Source organism: Humulus lupulus, chromosome 3 (genome assembly GCF_963169125.1).
Source record: "Humulus lupulus chromosome 3, drHumLupu1.1, whole genome shotgun sequence".
Taxonomy (NCBI): Eukaryota; Viridiplantae; Streptophyta; class Magnoliopsida; order Rosales; family Cannabaceae; genus Humulus; species Humulus lupulus.
In genome coordinates this window covers 280937553-280956319 of record NC_084795.1, presented here as the reverse complement: position 1 = coordinate 280956319, position 18767 = coordinate 280937553, and the positions used below count along the sequence as shown (strand labels likewise).

The 18767-nt window shown below is 35.6% G+C and overlaps 1 protein-coding gene across 1 annotated transcript; it reads right to left on the bottom strand.

Annotated features, from left to right (window-relative positions):
- Positions 1–419: 419 nt before the first annotated feature.
- LOC133824662 (5-methyltetrahydropteroyltriglutamate--homocysteine methyltransferase 1-like) lies at positions 420–5142 on the bottom strand. Its single transcript, XM_062257624.1, has 12 exons — positions 4988–5142; positions 3932–4285; positions 3740–3827; positions 3262–3389; positions 2777–3168; positions 2519–2682; positions 2283–2363; positions 2025–2191; positions 1834–1939; positions 1466–1716; positions 1160–1361; positions 420–1056 (listed from the first exon to the last, which is right to left on the bottom strand). Exons 2-12 carry the CDS (start codon positions 4279–4281, stop codon positions 688–690), a joined length of 2298 nt encoding a protein of 765 aa, XP_062113608.1. The 5' UTR covers positions 4282–4285; positions 4988–5142; the 3' UTR covers positions 420–687.
- Between the last annotated feature and the right edge of the window lie 13625 nt (positions 5143–18767).

Here is an 18767-nt window from a genome sequence, read left to right as displayed (position 1 = left end):
GTATTATTTGGTCTACCATTTCTAATAGGTTAGGATCAGCCTATAAACATTGGTGTGCTTGCTCTAACTATGTTCTAAACCAGTTTTAAGTGGTGGGATTATGTTGGTATCTTGTGTGAGCGGTGAATAGCCATCAACTATGCCACTTTTTCGACTGACCCATCTAAGCATTGTCATGACATCGTTATCTATGGCTAAGCAGTAGTTCTGAGTACTCAATTAGAGTTAGTAAAATACTCTTAAACATTCACATATCCAATGCATTTTTAGACTAATAACATGTAAATTTATACTATTACTTCCCATAATTCCAATTCCAAACATACTTTAACCAATCAAGCAATAGTCGAAGAAAATATTTGGATCCATTTCTTTAGAAGAAAATATTAAAACAAAATTACCAAAAAGTACACATGATAGAATGCACAAACTCGCAATGATATTTTTCTTTTCTCCAAATACATTTAAGCAGTTTGATGCCTTTGAAAAGGATAGGAGACAGGGCCTCAAAAATGCCAAATATTAAAAACACAAAAAAAAAAAATTGAAATGAAAATAAATTGCTCACAAGAGCATTTTTAAGCCTACTAAGTATTTGAGTCACACAATTATTGGAACAAATAAAGAAACTTTTCTTGTTCTTTTTTCCTCTTCTTCCAATCCAACGGCCAACCTTTTTCAAACCACTCACTTGGTGCTGGCAAGCTGGGTGCGGAGGAGCTTGGCGGCGTCGACCATGTTCTTGAGTGCTGGCTTGACCTCTGTGTACTTACGAGTCTTAAGACCACAGTCGGGGTTAACCCACAAGATGTTGGTCTCGAGCACGGCAAGCATCTTGTTGATCCTGTCAGCAATCTCCTCAGTTGATGGGATTCTAGGAGAGTGGATGTCGTAGACACCAGGGCCAATGCCAGCACCGTACTTCACTCCCTCGCGGAAGACAGACAGAAGCTTCTCATCAGAACGTGAGTTCTCGATGGTGATCACGTCAGCATCCATGTCGATGATGGAGTGGATGATGTCGTTGAAGTTGGAGTAGCACATGTGAGTGTGGATCTGTGTGTTGGTTTCAAAAGATTAGATACAATGTCTAAGATTGCTTCAACTGGAATCGAAATGCAAATTATAAGACACATTTCGATTTAAGCTCGAGGATTACCTGGGTAGTGTCCTGGACACCGCTGTTGGTGATTCTGAAGGAGTGGACAGCCCAGTCCAAGTAGAAAGCTTCCTCAGACTTCCTAAGAGGCAAACCTTCTCTCAAAGCAGCCTCATCAATTTGGATGACATTGATTCCAGCCTTCTCAAGATCCTCCACTTCATCCTTGATAGCCAAAGCAATCTGGTAGCAAGTTTCAAATCTAAAGAAGGAAATAAATTGTATTAGATACAGATATCATATTAGCATAAATCGATCTTCAAGATTTTTTTTTTTTTTGGAAGTGGGTTTTAAATAAAGGTATACCTTGGCTGGTCATTACGGACAAAGGACCAGTTAAGAATGGTGACTGGGCCTGTAAGCATACCCTTCATTGGTCGCTTGGTCATGCTCTGTGCGGTTGAGGACCAGAAGACGGTCATTGGGTTGGGGCGGCTAACATCACCGTAGATGATTGGGGGCTTCACACAACGAGATCCATATGATTGCACCCAACCGTTGACGGTAAAGGCAAATCCTGACAATTGTTCTCCGAAGTACTCAACCATATCGTTCCTCTGCCATGAAAAGTTAACAAATCAGTGGGATTTCCACTAGGAAAATACTAATGCAAATGAAGCAGAGTACACAAATTTGTAACACCCTCCCATTCAAAAAAAAAAATTTAAACTCACCTCTGGTTCACCGTGAACCAAGACATCGATATCAAGTTCCTCCTGGAGCTTGACGACCTTGTTGATCTCCTCCTTGATGGCGGTAACATATTCCTCCTCGGATATCCTAAAATCAGCACAGTATATTAACAAGTGTTTCACCACACCAACTCACATTTTAAAGAAAATATGAGAGATATAGCTTCACTCACTTCTTGGCCTTGTATTCACGGCGCACCCTTCTTAGTTCAACAGTCTGGGGGAAAGACCCAATGGTGGTAGTTGGAAGGATTGGAAGGTTGAGCTTCTTCTGTTGAGCATCAAGTCTGGCACTCACATTAGTTGCTCGGCGGTGTTCAGAATTCTTCAAAGCAGCAGCCTGGGAAACAAAATAATTCACCAATATGAACAAAATGAACACTACACATATGTCAACTTGATACAAACAAGATGAGAAATGAGGCACTCACAGCCTTTTGGACAGCCTCATTGTTGACCCTTGGGGAAGATTTTCGTGAAGCCTGAGCTGCAGCATTGGCGGAGAAAAATGCCTGGAAAGATAAAATGCAATGAATTATGCCCTTTAAACGAACTAGTAGCTAATATAATGTGGACATGTTACAAACTCAGACAACTTCCAATAAGGTGCTAGCAATGCTCTAGCAGCCTATCAAATCTGCAGTGACATAGAGAAAGACAAATTTACCTCATCCTTGTGACCAGCCAAAGCCTTGGCCAAGGCATTTACTTCAACAACCTTTTGAGCAGCAAAAGCTAACCAAGACTTGATTTCTGCATCCAGCTTGGTCTCATTGACTAGGTCAACGGCAGTGTGAAGAAGCGAGCAAGAGGTGGAGACAACAAGTTTATCTGTATCGAAAGAAAGAATAATTAGCACCCTGTATTTTTGACAAATTTAAACTTTGTATCACCGTATCATAACAAAAGAGACCAAACTAAACACCTTTGCCAACAATGCTCTCAAGTGCCTCCAATGTGGTAAGAGAAGCGGCCAAATCATTAGCCCAGATGTTCCTTCCATCAACCACTCCAGCAAAAAGGTATTTGCCCTTGGGGAATTCACCCTTAATCAACTCAAGGGTCTTAGCTCCACGAACCAAGTCAAATCCATATCCGGTGACTCCCTTCAATGAGATAAGGGTCTTGTATGCCTCAGCAGGAAGATCAGCGAAGTAGCTCACAACAATCACATCCAAACCAGCTACAGTTGATTCGAGTTCAGCATAGGCTTCAGTGAATGCATTCAACTTGTGAGATTCAAGATCCTTCACAAGTGTGGGCTCATCAAACTGAATAGTGGTAGCACCAGCTGCCTTAAGCTCAGAAATGACTTCCCTGAAAAGGCATTAACAACATGCATATTAGAAAAGATGAATTGATAAACACAGAGAGTAAGCAAATAATTTATCTCGGGTCACAAATTATTACTTGTAGATGGGGAGGATTTTGCCAAGAAGAGAGAGAGGAGAGAAGCTCTTCTCAACACCCTTTGCAGGCTTGGACAGCAACAAGTATGACACAGGGCCAACAAGGACGGGAACAGTGTCCACTCCAAGCTGCATTAGATACAAAGAAATGTTAAATTATAAGTTACATACTCCTTTCCATTGAATATGCAAACATAATTTAAATTTTTTGATGAGGAATATTAGTACAAGATCAACCTAAACCACTTCCTGTTCAATAATATTCTATTATTCTTCTTCATTAAGCTATAAAACAAAGTGGATAAAAGATATTTAATAAAATATTCCCTCCGTTCGACCAATTCAACAATCTGTTCATATGAATTCAAAGTACTTGTATAATGAATATATATATATATACATGACAAAGTTCAAATATGTCATAGAATGTTTCAGAATTGTGCATTTAAATTCCAACATCAAACAACCAACAAACATACCGCCTTAGCTTCCTTGTATTCTTCTACGGCCTTGTGGGAAGCGTAGGAGAATTTGACATCAGGGCCCAATTCAGGGACAATGAAATGGCTGGATCAAATCACCAAATCATGTCAGCATACAAAAGCAAACCATTCGAAAAACGATAAAGAATATTAGCATGGTACACAAAACAGAGTGATGAAGTGACTTACTAGTTGGTGTCAAACCACTTGGTCATCTCCATAGCGGGAACAGAGGCGTTTCCTCTGGCCATGGAGAAATAGGTACTGAACTCAATTTCTCCACCGTTCCAGCCGTATCTTGATGGAACAGCACCGAGGAGTGCGGTGGTGTCAAGAACATGATCGTAGCAACTGAAGGTGTTGCTGGGAATGTACTTGATACCATCAGCAGCCATCTGCTTCCAGATGGATGCCCTGAGATCAGCAGCAACCTTTTTCAAATCCTCTGCACTGCTCTTACCATCCCAGAATGATTCCAAAGCAAACTTGAGCTCTCTCTTGGGGCCCATACGGGGGTATCCGACGATATGGGATGCCATTTCTCTGTTTCAGTTGAACACAACAAGCCAATTTCCATCAACATACAAGATCTCAATCAAAAATAACCAAAATGAATCAATTTCAAACAGTTTCAAATCTAAACAAATAAAGTTGTTCAAATAAGATAAATCATAACATGAGTTGATAGTTGTTTCGGGTGTCTTTATAAGAGTGTTCAGGGTTATGCCACTCATTACCAAAACTATGGATCTTAACATGAAATGAAAATGAGAGCCTAATAACTCAAACGAACATGGCTACTACACTCATTACCAATTAATTTTGATATGGAAGACATGGATCTTAACAGTCTCTGGAACACATTATTCAGATCAAATGAAATCAGAGGACACTACTAAAACCATAAGGTAGTAATTTTTCTCAAAAACCATAGATCTGACATCTTAGCTACTACCATACATGAGATTCTGGTATAGAAAACAATCACTATTCGAACAGAACACAAAGAACCAGATCTACTACAAAACTCAATCAGATCTATAGCCCAAAACAAGAAAACGAACAATTCCCACTACAAATTCCATTGATTCAACCAAAAGGGTATCCACAAAAAACACCAAACAACGTAGAAAAAGCTCACTAACAAGCAGATCTCAGTTCGAAAGGGAGAAAAAGACAATAATCGGAAGATAAAGCCAGAGAATCGAGAAGAATGAAGAAGAGTGAGTGAGTGTCCCTTCGTACCTTGTCGAGGTAGAAAGAAACGAATGAATGGGTATGGGGTTGGTTCGTTAAGGTTCTCTTCTCCACTCTGGGGTGATTGTCTTAGTAAGAAGAGAACGGCACGAGTTGAGCAAGGGTGGTGTAATGGGGTTTTATAGCCGAAAAAACACTTGGTCTCTCCTACTTTCTTTTCTTTAGATCTACTATTGTGGTCTACAATGCCTCTGGCCCATTCTTTTTTTTTTTAAATTAAAATTAAAATAAAAATTATAATTTGTGATTTTTACTGAAATTGTGGGAAATAGAGGCTTAATAATTTTATTTTCTATTTTCTTTTTTAAGGGTGGAAAAATGAAAACTTTTCAAAGAGTCCCACGCGCGCGCGTGTGTTTTTTATTGTTAGAAGCAAAAAAAATTTGGTGAATGTAGTTGAGTTGGAACTTAGAACAAAAAAAATTTGGGCCTACATTTTTTACTTTAATCATTTTAATTGAAATGTACGTTTTTTTTTATGAAGTTATTGAGATGTACCTTACAAGGATACAAATGTCATCGAAATTGAAAGGAAAAAAAGTATGACTAGGGAAATCTTTCTATAAAGGGGTATCAATAAATGGCTTCTCTCTTTGAGGTGAAAATATTGTGTTTAAGGTATTAAGTTGTTTTTTTGGCGATAAAAGTCCATTAGATGTATACTTAAATCTAAGAGACTATCGTTCATTAAATCTAATTGATTGCATAGTAACTTAAGTGTAGCATTTCAAATTATTTACAGTCAAAAAAATTATATGGTGACTAAGTGCAAACTTTCAGACTACTTGCTGACTTCTACCTTAAATATCTCAATACAAAATAATACTATATACTATTATAATACATGTTATGTAAGCCTTTCACGCACATAAAAATAAGGAAAAAGTCTACAAGCAAGAGAGAATGAGTAACATTCGACCAGAAGAATGTTATATCCTCTCGCATAGAAAGCTACATGTTGTACATGTTTTTAGCAAATCTAAAACCTAGGTCTACCAACAACAAGCTCTACATGAGAAGGTGTTCGTTCAATCAAATGAAGGACAACCACATGCTCGTGTAAAGACGTGATTAATTTGAATATCGAATTCCCCTTAAAGTGCTCGAGCGAGATTTACGTTCGAGTAGATGTTCAGGAAGCCATTGAGTAGTGCAATCAGATCATCAAATTTGCAGCAAATTGTTTGCTTCAAATGAGTAGATACTTCCTCAAGCATAGCTACATAATTAGATGGAACTAGTCAACCTGAGTAAAAATCAATAAATCAAAGCGCACACACAAAATAAAATGTACAAAAAAAAATGAAACTTGAAAGGATAACAATATGAAAATTTCAAAATAATATAGATATGTTGTTTTTTTTAACCTGTATCATTTTGAATCTTTATGTTTTAGGTTAATTTTACATGGACCTTTTTTTTTTTAAAATATATTTTTGGACCCTATATTTTGTCAAATAGTTAACAATGGTCCCCTAAATCCAAATTTAATCGAAAAAATTTCAAATATAATCTCATACATATTGATGTCTATTAGAGATCGACATATTTCTCAAGTCAATGACCCAGTAAATAAAACCTAAGAGCAAAAATATTTTGACAAAATTCAAATTAAGGGGCCATTTTTAATCATTTGACAAACGCACAAGATTCAAAAATATATTTTTTAGAACAATGTAACTCTCATTTCTTTTTACAAATACATTACAACAATTATGAAAAATAAGAGAAGACATTTTTATTCATACTTTTGAGTGCATTACAATGCTAACCGAATGCTAGAGCTATTAAGTAAAGTGGAAGAATAACTAATGAATATGCAACTATAACATTCATGGGCATTTCATTAGTATAATACTCATAGAATGATGCTAAATACAAGCAAACAATCACTAAAGTTATTAACAATAAAGAGAAATTCATGATTTGATGATGAATTTTATCTAGAAGGTTAAGAGATGAAGAAGTTGTGCAAGTAAATGGTTAAAGGAACAAGTATTTATAGGACAAAAACTAGCCGTTTATGACCGTTGGTGAATAGTGATCCTGACCGTTGGAGATATAGTTGTTTTCTATTATGGGATTTTAACAATTGTAAGTTGTTGAAGTAACCATCAGGTGAGAATAATTAATTTATGGGTGTTAGAGAAACATTTTCAGAAAAGCTTGCGAGAAAAAAATGTTAAACTAAGTAATATAAGAAGATTGGGAAATTTTCATTTTTTTTACTATTCACCGGGCACTATTCATAGTGGGTCCCACAGCGGGGTCCCCCCATGGGTCCCACATGTTGATGCAGTAGTGATATAGTGATAACTTAAGCAAATTACTATGCTTGATATTTTGAATATTTTATTATTTTACTATGCTTGATATTTTTAATATTTTATTATTTTACTATGCAGCATAGTAACCTAATGCTTTCCTATAAATAGAGTATTTCAGAATTCATTTTTGAATTACGAAAAAAAAAATTCTTTTTTTCTCTCACTCTGCCTAAAACTCTTCTTAACACTCTTTTAAAGTTTTAAATCTCTAAAATCTAGGCGAAGTTCTGTTTATAACGCTAGCCTACGAAGACCTTTTTGGGTAAGCTCTTTCCCGAGTCTTTCAGTTAAGTTATTTAGCTATTATTTATAGATTATTTTAATATGCCTTTATAATACCAAAATTTATATATAGATTATTTTATCATGTCGTTATAATGCCAAAATTTATATATAGATTATGCTACTATGTCTAAAAATTTTATATATAGATTATTTTATCATGCCATTATAATGCCGAAATTTATAAATAGATTATTTTACTATGCCGTTATAATGCCAAAATTTATATATAAGATTACTTTACCATGTCGTTATAATTTATAATGTCAAAATTGAAATATAAACTATTTTTTTTATGTGTCATTGAAATGCTAAACTTATATAGGCTATGGTCACACTTTGGACTATTATGGACTCTTATGACCTTATTCCCTATTATTATGGACAAGTATTATGACCTAGAATTTTCCGTATGACCATAACCACGACTTTTAGACCAGAACCTTCCCATGGACAAATATAGTATGATCATACGCCTAGACATAAAATAAACAATAAAATAATAAAAATAGAATAACAACAATCATAAACTAAAGTTACATCAGGTAGATTTTATGTAAGTTAATAGTTTGTGTTTTTATCATGGAAGCTAACAATTTCAAATGTTTTATCAAGACGCAAGGTAAGTAGAATCATCATCTACAATACAAGTATTTTATGTGTCTTATGTGCATTTATATGCTTTATATGTTATTCTGCCATGTTGTTATGCATAAGTTATTTTTAAGAATGTTATATTTCTTATGCATAAGTACGCTTAATGTTCATAAATAAGTTATTGAAAGCGTTAAAGTAAAGGTGTTGCTTGGGAGACCTACGTCCCAAAAATGTAAGGAGGGAGATGTACTTCCCTATATAATGAATGTTTATGAGGGAGAAATTCACTATTATCATGTTTACGTTCAGGTGGGAATGTGATTCCCTGTGTAATGCCGACAGCAGTATCCTCTGGGGCCCAAAAGAAAGGAAAGTGAAAGAAAGAAAATACATAACATGTTGCACGTTTATTTTAATGCATATGAGGTAGTTATTATGCTTACTGAGTCTTAGCTCATCAGATAATGTTTTGTATTGTAGGTAAGATGCCCCAAATATAAATGGTTGATGAGTATACGTGGAGCCAACATGACTGTACATATGGGGCTGACCTGAAGGGAGTGGAGTTCTGCTATGCTATTTTATAAATAAACGAGAAACTTGATTTTATAATTATATTTCATTAAAAGTATTTTATGAACTTTATAATTTACTTAAAGTTTTAAAAGTATTTCATGAACTTTGTAATTTACATAAAGCTTTTCAATTTATCAGTTGGATACATCTTCATTTCTACGTTAAGGTGTAGTAACGTCACAAAAAAAATTATTTATAAAAGTATTAAGATTTGTATGTAAGATAAAGTTTTTATTTAGTTGTGAGTATTGTATGGTTTGAGGTTATGAACATTAGTTATGTATTGTTTAATAAAGTTTTGTAAATTCAGAATTTCAGTATTGTTATATTCAGGTTAAACCTTGTTTTTACACTATATATATGTATGTTAAGAAAGGAGGTTGTTACAAACAAAGAGTTGATCGTGGAATTAAGCTAAAATGCAAAGATCCAAAATGGCATAAACTTTTTTTTATAATTATACTTATGTCATAATTTAACAAAATATAAAAAGTGTTTATACTTTTTTGGACCTTGTGTTTTGTCTCATTACCTGTTTGGACCCTGTGTTTTGACAAATTACTTTTTGGACCCTATGTTTTGTAAAATAGTTAAAATATAATCCTAAATCCGATTTTGGTCAATGTTTTCTCAACTAAAATCACAAATAATTTACCAAACTAATCTGTACAAAAATAAATTCATTCTGCTTAAAAACTGTGTTGTTATATTCAATTTTTTCTTCATCAAAATTGAGTTTAGAGTTATATTTTAACTATTTTACAAAACATAAAGTCCAAAAAGTAATTTATCAAAACACAGGATTCAAACAGATAATGAGACAAAACACAGGGTCAAAAAAATATAAACCCAATATAAAATATCAAAATAAGGCGAAGAATTTAACATTTACAAATAATATTATTGAATGAATACTGGTATAGTAAATTAGATAGTGTCTAATACTATATAATATGCAATTTAATATCAAATTTTACAAAAATTTAAATACTTGAGACCGGATAATAAATTACATAAAAAATGTCAAACATCTTAAAGTGCCACATTTTACTCTTGTGAAATGATTTTTTTTTATCTTTCCATATATTTTGGGTGTACAGTTGATTTAATATTAGTACCCTCTCCGACAACATGTTAACTATATCCTAGTCCCAGATTTACTTCACCGACCAAGGAAAGAATGATAATGAGGCCAAAAGAATGTGATCATTAATGTAGGGAAAGGCTTGTTTACATATATATAATGCCTTAAATAAAATATATACAAATTTGTAAATTTTTATTTTTATTTACTAAATAATAGGAAACATGTAAGAACCAACCACCGCTATACACACATTATTACACTTGTGATCTAAGTTAGGTTAGATCTATATTAGTCACCATGTATGCTTTACAATAACATGTAACAAAAATATTATTATAAAATATAAATTTTATTATAGGAAAAATAAAAATAAACCAATAAATACATATAAAAATAAATAAATAAGTTAGGGTCGCTTAATGTAACGACCAAAATTTGTTAATAAGGCTTAAGAGTCTTGATTAGTGTGCCTGGATGGCATAATGAGAATTATGTGTGACTTTAATGAGTAAAATGCATGATTATGATTTAAATAATGTTAAATGATTATTTGAATATTTGAGATGCATGATTATGTGTATTAGTATGCATGTAGGCCCTGATTAGGCTAGAAGGGCATAATCGTAATTTTGGCCATTATGGGCATAACTGTATTGATATATGTGATAATTGTCGAGACCACATTATTATGTGGATATATCTATGATCTGTAACTCGAGACGATCCTAGCAAGCAGATTAGCGGAAAAGTCATGGCGGGGATTTATACCCGGCTCGGGGTGAGCCTGGGGGTATAAATGGGAATTTAGTGAGTATATTGGAGTCTATTTTGACATCGAAGAATATTATTGGTGATTAATTAGGTATTGGGAAGCAAGCGAGGAAATATTAGAGACACTCGAGGAATTAGCAGAAATTGGGTAAAATGACTAAAATGCCCTTAAGTGGACTAAAGGACTTGGGATTAAAGGGGAAGGTATTGTGGTCATTTGGCAGATAGAGATAAGTAAAAATGAGGCTTTATGTTAGTGGAAGTTGTAGAAAAATATAGAAGTCTGAGGAAAGAAAGAAAAAGAAAGGGAGGAAAACAGAGTTGTTTTCTCTAGGGTCGGTTTATGCTTCTCTCACCACTTTTCTTGGGTTTTCTGGAGCAAAGCTCAGAGGAGAGCTAGGTTAGGCTGAGCATCAAGGATCCTAAGCTAGGCTTGAAGAATTGACAGGGGTTTAGCAAGAACACACCATCACTTGAGGTAAGACTTTGTAGCTTTTTCAGTTTCTGCTTTTAGTTTTTGACCTATGGTGCATAAGCTGGACTTGATGGGAACTTTAGGGAATTCGGGCTAAAGGTTGAGGAAGAGCAAGCTAAGGAGGTGTAGAGGTTGTCTTGAAATCGAATTTCCACTAAAGGTATGAAATTCTAAGCTTTTAACTTTGATGTTTTGACTGGTTTCTGCAGAGTTTTGAGATCAAGAAATGGCTATGGTGAATTTTAAGATTAGGGATGCATGTGCTTGAGTTCTGGGTATTTGGGGTGCTTGGGATGAGTGGAGTGTGTTAATAAGGTTGTTTTTGAGTTTGGTGAAGGTTTGGAGAAGTTTTGGTTGAGTTTGGCTCGAGGAAATCGCAGGAAGGAAATCTGAGGTGTTGCCTGTCTGTGACTAGCGCTACAGCGCTAGCCTTTGGGCGCTGTAGCGCTAGGCCAAGATTTCTGGGGGAATTTGGTTCTGCTTGTAGCGCTGCCCTGTTTCCAGAAATTGATTTTAGGGTTATTTGCAAGGGTTTTTGACCTAGGGTTCGGGGTTCGATTCCACCACCTTGTTTGGTGGAACTAGGACTTCCCAGGGGCTCGGGATTGGTCCCGAGGCTAGGTTTTGGACTTGAGGTTTGGTAATGACTTTAACCTATGGTTGTGTTTAGGTGAACGCTAGGGCTCGAGAGGGATCGTGCTCAAGGAGTCAGGTGATCAAAGCTAGCGAATTGAAAGATAAGAAAACTGCACCCGGTTACATGTTTGTGATGAGACTAAGTGCTCCTGATAATTGTATTATGTCAATGATGGTATTATGCCATGGGACATGTGAAAAGCAGCCTAAGGGTGCCTTACACAATATTTGCGCACAGGGTGTGGCTTGGCCACTGGTAGTCGAGGACAGCTTAATATTCACTGAGCTCGGTTTAAGCGGGCCGGAGTCAGTGGGATAACGGAGGGAGCGGCCTGAGGGCGCTAGCCCTAGTTATCATTTGTGAACTGATATATGATATGAGTTGATATGTTTAGTATGTGAAATACCTGATTATACTGAATGCTTATATGGTTGAGAATATGTGATGCGATCTGAGATACTGAATTGTCTGTTGATTGCTTATGCTCTATTGTTGTGTTTTCTTGCTGGACCTTGGCTCACAGGTGCTACGTGATGCAGGTAAAGGCAAAGACAAGTTGGACCAATCTTGAGATGGAGAGCTGCGGGGTTGAATGTACATAGCCAGCTGTTCGATCGCCATGATCGAGGAGTGGATCAGGACAGGGATTGCCTAACTGTCTGTTTTGCCTTAATATGGCTTGATATTGTATTTAAACCTTATGACTTTTGTAAACGGTCTTTGTTCTTAATATTTTTGGGATCCCGTGTAAACAGGAAACGTCTCTTTATGAAAAGTGTGACTTTTGAGACCAAAACATTTTAACCCTAGTTCCTTTATAGTTTCAAAATCACATTTTTAATTAAACGACTTGATTAGAAAGTTTAGCACTTTATAAATACACAGTGTAACGGTCTTGGCTATCCAGGGCGTTACACTTAAGTTGTTTTGTATGTTATTAGAATTTGAGGGGAAAGACCAATAGTATTAGAATTAGGGTTCATTCTCAAAATTAATTGGTGTTAAGTGGAATAACTCTCATTTATAAGGATATTGTTATTTATAGCCCCAAATTTCCTAATAAGGTTTAGGACCTTGATTAGGAGGCCGGGAGGACCATAATTGATTTATTATTATATTTAAATGATTATATGCATGTTTATGTGAATTATATTATTATATGATGGTGAATGCATGCATATGGGCTCATATTTATAATGCAAGGGCATATTGGTAATTTGGTCACAGTGGGCGTAAATGTATATTTTGGGTGCATGGTTGAGATTAATTAATATAGCCACATTATAGGGTGGATTGGTTCGAGCTTTTCGACATGAGACGATCATGAGATGCAAGTTTTCGGTCTAGTCATAACGGGATTAAGTTCGAGGCTTGGGGTGAGTCTCGGGGTCATTTTGATGATTAGAACATTACCGGGAATTAAATGGTAATGGGATATGATTTATTGGTATTTGATAATTTTGAGAATAACAGGAAATGGAGGGTGTTAATTATAATTAACGAGATAGGCGGGAAATGACGGTTTTACCCTTGGGAGTGTTTAGAAGCTTTATTTGACCTAGGGGCAAAATGGTCTTTTCACCCCTAAGATATATATCAATTGGATGGCTGTAGAAACCTTTAGACCAAAACAGAGCTTCCTCATCTTCAGTTCTTCTCTCCTTCCCGTACATGTTCTTCCCTCTTTCTTCCTTTCAATTTTTGAGAGCCAACTTGAAGAACCAAGCTAGGAGATCAAAGGTGGGAGCTTAGGAACTTAGTTCAATCATTGAAGAGGACTAAAATCCAACTTGAGGTAAGGTTTCATTCAAGAACTTAAGCTTTACTCTGTTTTACAAGTTAGTTTTCAGTTGGGAATTTGAGATGTTAGTTGTGAGAATTCATGGAAGTTCTTGTGTAAGATTGCTTGGGTTTTGATGAGGGTGTGGTGTAGATGAGGCTTGGGGGTTGAGTTTTATGTTTTGATGATGTTTGGGATTGATTAGGAGGTTTGTTTTTCAAGGGAAATCGCAGAGGAGAAGACCAGAAGAGTTTCTGGTCTGCTGATGGCGCCCCAGCGCTAGGCAGAGCTGTTTCTGGAGCTCTCTGACTTTGGGGCAGCGCCCCAGCGCCATTAGGCAGCGCCCCAGCGCTAGTGCACTTTCCAGCAAGCATATTTTAGGGCTCGGGGGGACTTTTAAGGCTCGAGGGTTGGTTCCTTTACCCTGTTTGGGTGGATTGAGAGTCCCGAGAGTGTGGGATGGATCCCGAGAGTGAGATTTTAGATTATAAACCTTTCTATGATTTATTTTATTGATGGGATTCCAGATTTGGTTATGACTAGGTGACCGCTAAAGGACCAAAGGATTGATCGTTCTCAAGGGTCGTTATTTTATTAATTCTTGCTCGAACCCGAGGTAAGAAAACTGCACCCCGTATGTGACATGCATGGCTATGATTGATGCATGTTGTATGTTTAAATGTAAACATTGATAGCATAGTGAATGCTTGGCGATCTTGCCCAACTGCATATGATTATTATTGAGGCATGCTGGATGATTAAGTGTGATGCATGTGATGCACGAGAAACATGTGATTAGGGCATGCCATGAGTGATGAATATGAGATTGGCCAGAGCTTGAGTCTCTGAGTTTGTGCGTTATCATGATTATGCTAGCAACTGTTTAGTAAGCATGCTAAATGCCCTACTCTTGGATAACTGGCATATGATACATATTGATAGCATTGCTTACCTGTGCATGGTACTGGCTAATTAGTCAGATTTGGCAAAGGTGCTAGTATCAACTGTGAAGCTGTGACTCATTAGTCAGGTTCGGCAGTGGTACTGGTCACGTTGCACTGACTCATCAGTCAGAATTGGCAAAGGTGTTGGTATCAGCTGTGAAGCTGTGACTTATGAGTCAGGTTCAGCAGTGGTACTGGGCACTGGTCACGTTGCACTGACTCATCAGTCAGAACTGGCAAAGGTGTTGGTATCAGCTCTGAAGCTGTGACTTATGAGTTAGGTTCGGCAGTGATACTGGACACTGGTCACATAGCGCTGATTTGTTAGTCAGAACGGTCTTAGCGTGGTTCACGCAAGCCAACGGAGATTAGATCTAATCGACCATCAGCATTGAATGACTCAAAGAGCATTAATGCCCAACCGGCCTCGAGGGTCGATGAATGAAATAAGTGCTTGGAGGCTAGTGGCTTACCTAGCAGCCACTCTCCCTCTTGAATCATATGATGTTCACCCATTGGTTTGGAAGCTTTATGCTCCGTGTGATTATAATGATAATCATTTGATAATGCTTATGTACAGTGTTATGTTTTCTTGCTGGGCTTCGGCTCACGGGTGCTGTGTGGTGCAGGTAAAGGCAAGAGAAAGCTGGACCATCCTTGAGTTGAAGAGCTTAGGTGATGATGTGTACATATGCAGCTGCTCGACCGCCACGGCCGAGGTTTAAAGTGGAACTAGGGTTGAACCCTGTTTTGCCACTTAGAACGGCTTGTTGTAAATATTTTCTGTAATAAACTCTGAAACTTTATTTTCGAGATCCCAATGTATATAGTAAATGTTCTAGTGAAACGCTACATCCTAACCAAAGTTTTTAATCCCTAAACTGCTAATCATACTTAGTTCACAATTTTTGCCAAATGACTCGATTAGCGAGTTTAGCACTGTTTACAAGGCACACCGTAACGGTCCCTGGAGTTTGGGGCGTTACAGTTTAGTATGTGAAATACCTGATTATACTGAATGCTTATATGGTTGAGAATATGTGATGCGATCTGAGATACTGAATTGTCTGTTGATTGCTTATGCTCTATTGTTGTGTTTTCTTGCTGGACCTTGGCTCACGGGTGCTACGTGGTGCAGGTAAGGCAAAGACAAGTTGGACCAATCCTGAGATGGAGAGCTGCGGGGTTGAATGTACATAGCCAGCTGTTCGATCGCCATGGTCGAGGAGTGGATCAGGACAGGGATTGCCTAACTGTCTGTTTTGCCTTAATATGGCTTGATATTGTATTTAAACCTTATGACTTTTGTAAACGGTCTTTGTTCTTAATATTTTTTGGATCCCGTGTAAACAGGAAACGTCTCTTTATGAAAAGTGTGACTTTTGAGACCAAAACATTTTAACCCTAGTTCCTTTATAGTTTCAAAATCACGTTTTTAATTAAACGACTTGATTAGAAAGTTTAGCACTTTATAAACACACAGTGTAACAGTCTTGGCTATCCAGGGCGTTACACTTAAGTTGTTTTGTATGTTATTAGAATTTGAGGGGAAAGACCACTAGTATTAGAATTAGGGTTCATTCTCAAAATTAATTGGTGTTAAGTGGAATAACTCTCATTTATAAAGATATTGTTATTTATAGGGTTTATACATTTTTTGACTATGTATTTTGCCTCAAATTACTTTTTGGACTCTATGTATTTGTAAAATGATTCAAATAGAACCCTAAATCCGATTTTGGTCAAAGTATTTTCAACTGAAATCACAAATAATTCACTAAACTAACACTTCAGAACAAAAATAAAATCATTCTGCTTAAAAATTGTATTGTTATATTTAATTTTTTCTTCATCGAAATTGAGTTTAGGGGTCTATTTGAACCATTTTATAAAATATAGAGTCCAAAAATGAATTTTTTAAAACATAGGGTCCAAACAAAGTACAAACTCCTGTTTATATTTTCCATATGAGACTTTTTTCAGATCTAATATATGTCTTAAACATTATATTTGGTGTAAAACAAACTTAGCACATTTTTTTATGATTCAAGTGGGAATGTGAGAATGGGAAAAAAATTAGAATTTAAAAATGGTTGGAGTGTTTTTAGGTTATATTTAATGAAATAAGTAACCTCATGGATTTGGCTTTTTGAAGATTGAGATGTGTGATTAAGTGCATGGTTCCAAGTAGTGATGCACACAGAGTGAATGAATACGAGGAATGCACTCTTCGTTCCCAATAACTCCTCTTTGCCTTTCTCCCAACTAAGTTGCCAGGATTTGACTTAATTAGTCAAGGTGTACATAAACTAGTTCAAACACCCACAGTTACAAAAATATAAAATATTTATCACATTAATATATCAATAAAAAAAAATCATAACTATTGAATCTCAATTTCGCAATCACACTACTATCAAATAATTAATATTGCTAATCTAATTTTACAATTCATAAAATGAGAAAGAAAGTGAAAATAATGTCACTTTTTTTAAATTTTATAGTGATGTTGGGTGTATTTTTCTAATATTTCTTAATGATGTATATTTTCTTATTTAAAATATTACATCCTTAATATCTATCTTTCTATGAGCATGTTTGACATGTCGTATAAAAATGTCGTATTGTATTAAATAAGTAGAACACCATGTTTAGATTGAATTATGTATTGTATTAATTATTACAATCACAAATTTTAATACAATATCAATCATATTATTAAATATTTATGAAATGATACATGTTAGCTTGTATTGTAATATTTTTTAAATTAAGTTGTATTTTGGTAAAGTTCGGGGTCGTGGTCCGGGTCCGAGTCCGGGGCCAGGGTTAGATCCAAGGTTGGGTCCTAGGCGCGAGGTCCATGTCTGGGTTGTTGTTCGAGGGCAGGTGCCTGGTTCGGGGTCAAGGGCCAGGCTAGGGCCGTGGTCGGGTCCGGGTTCCAGTGTTAGGATCGGGACCGGGGGCTGGGTCTGAGGTCGTAAATATAATATAATTTAATATAACACTTTAATATAAGTGAATATCAAACACAATATTGTACAAAATTAATAATATACAATATAATACGGCATAACAAACGTGACGTATATGTATTGTTTAAGAACTAGGCAATAATCATAATTAACTTAGTTTGAAAAATATTACACATTGTATTAAGACTATATTTAATGAATGTTAGATATGATGTTGGGTTTTTTCTTTTTTGTTAATAATAATGGAAATTTCTTTGGTAGGGCCTTCAAAATAGGGCTCTTTTGTGTTTCTCAACCTTTGAACAGTTTTCGGCGCAATTTTTTTTATGACCGTATATATTGTAGTTATTTAGAGCATCCTGTAAATTTTCAGAAAATTCTGAATAATTTACAGTACCGAAAATTAAGTTTAAATATGCTATTTTCCACGTGGATAAAAAAATTAGTCATGCGTGCAATAATCTGTTTTCGGCACTGTAAATTATTCGAAATTTTCTAAAAATTTGCAGAATGCTCTAAATAATTACAATATACATGGTCATAAAAAAAAATCGCACAAAAAACTATTCACGGGTTAAGAACACAAAAAAACCCTACGAAAAGACTATTTTTTAAGGCCCTACATAGAATTATCCAATAATAATAACTATAATCAACAAAAGATTGTAAAAACACCCTCTTGACCTTTGAAAAATAAAATAAAATAAAAACAGAAACAGTCAAAAAGAAATTGCATTTTTTTAGCTGTTCTGCCAACTTTATAGTTTTATTTTAGTAAATACACCAAAACACGATGACACGTGTCAACCAAAACTATATAAAGTAAACGTTCGAGCAGCAGTAGTAGGTTGCTGTTGTTAGTCACGCGCAGCAAAAGCGCTTGGACCAACCAACCACCGATTTTATTTTAATTTTACCAAAAAAAAGTATATCTGAGATTTTGAGGAGGTAACTTTTTATTGAGAGATATTACGAGAAAAGCAACAACGGGAGTTGGTGGCTGCAGTTGGTAAGGACGGGGATTGGTATTTGGGCCTGGGCCTGGGCCCCACTCCAAACTATTTTTTTTAATTAATTACATTTTAGTTCTTAATAAAGTGTCATTAATCCTTTATTTATACAATTTAGTATCTAAATTTTTAATTTTAGTAAATAAGCTCTTTCATTTTTAATTTCGTAAGATAAATATAATTATTTTTCTCACATATTATTTTCGATTGTAATATTTAGAGGTTATAAGTTTTTAGATCTTGTGTTTTGTCTTATTACTTATTTGGACCATACACGTCTTGTAAAATAGTTCAAATAAACTCCTAA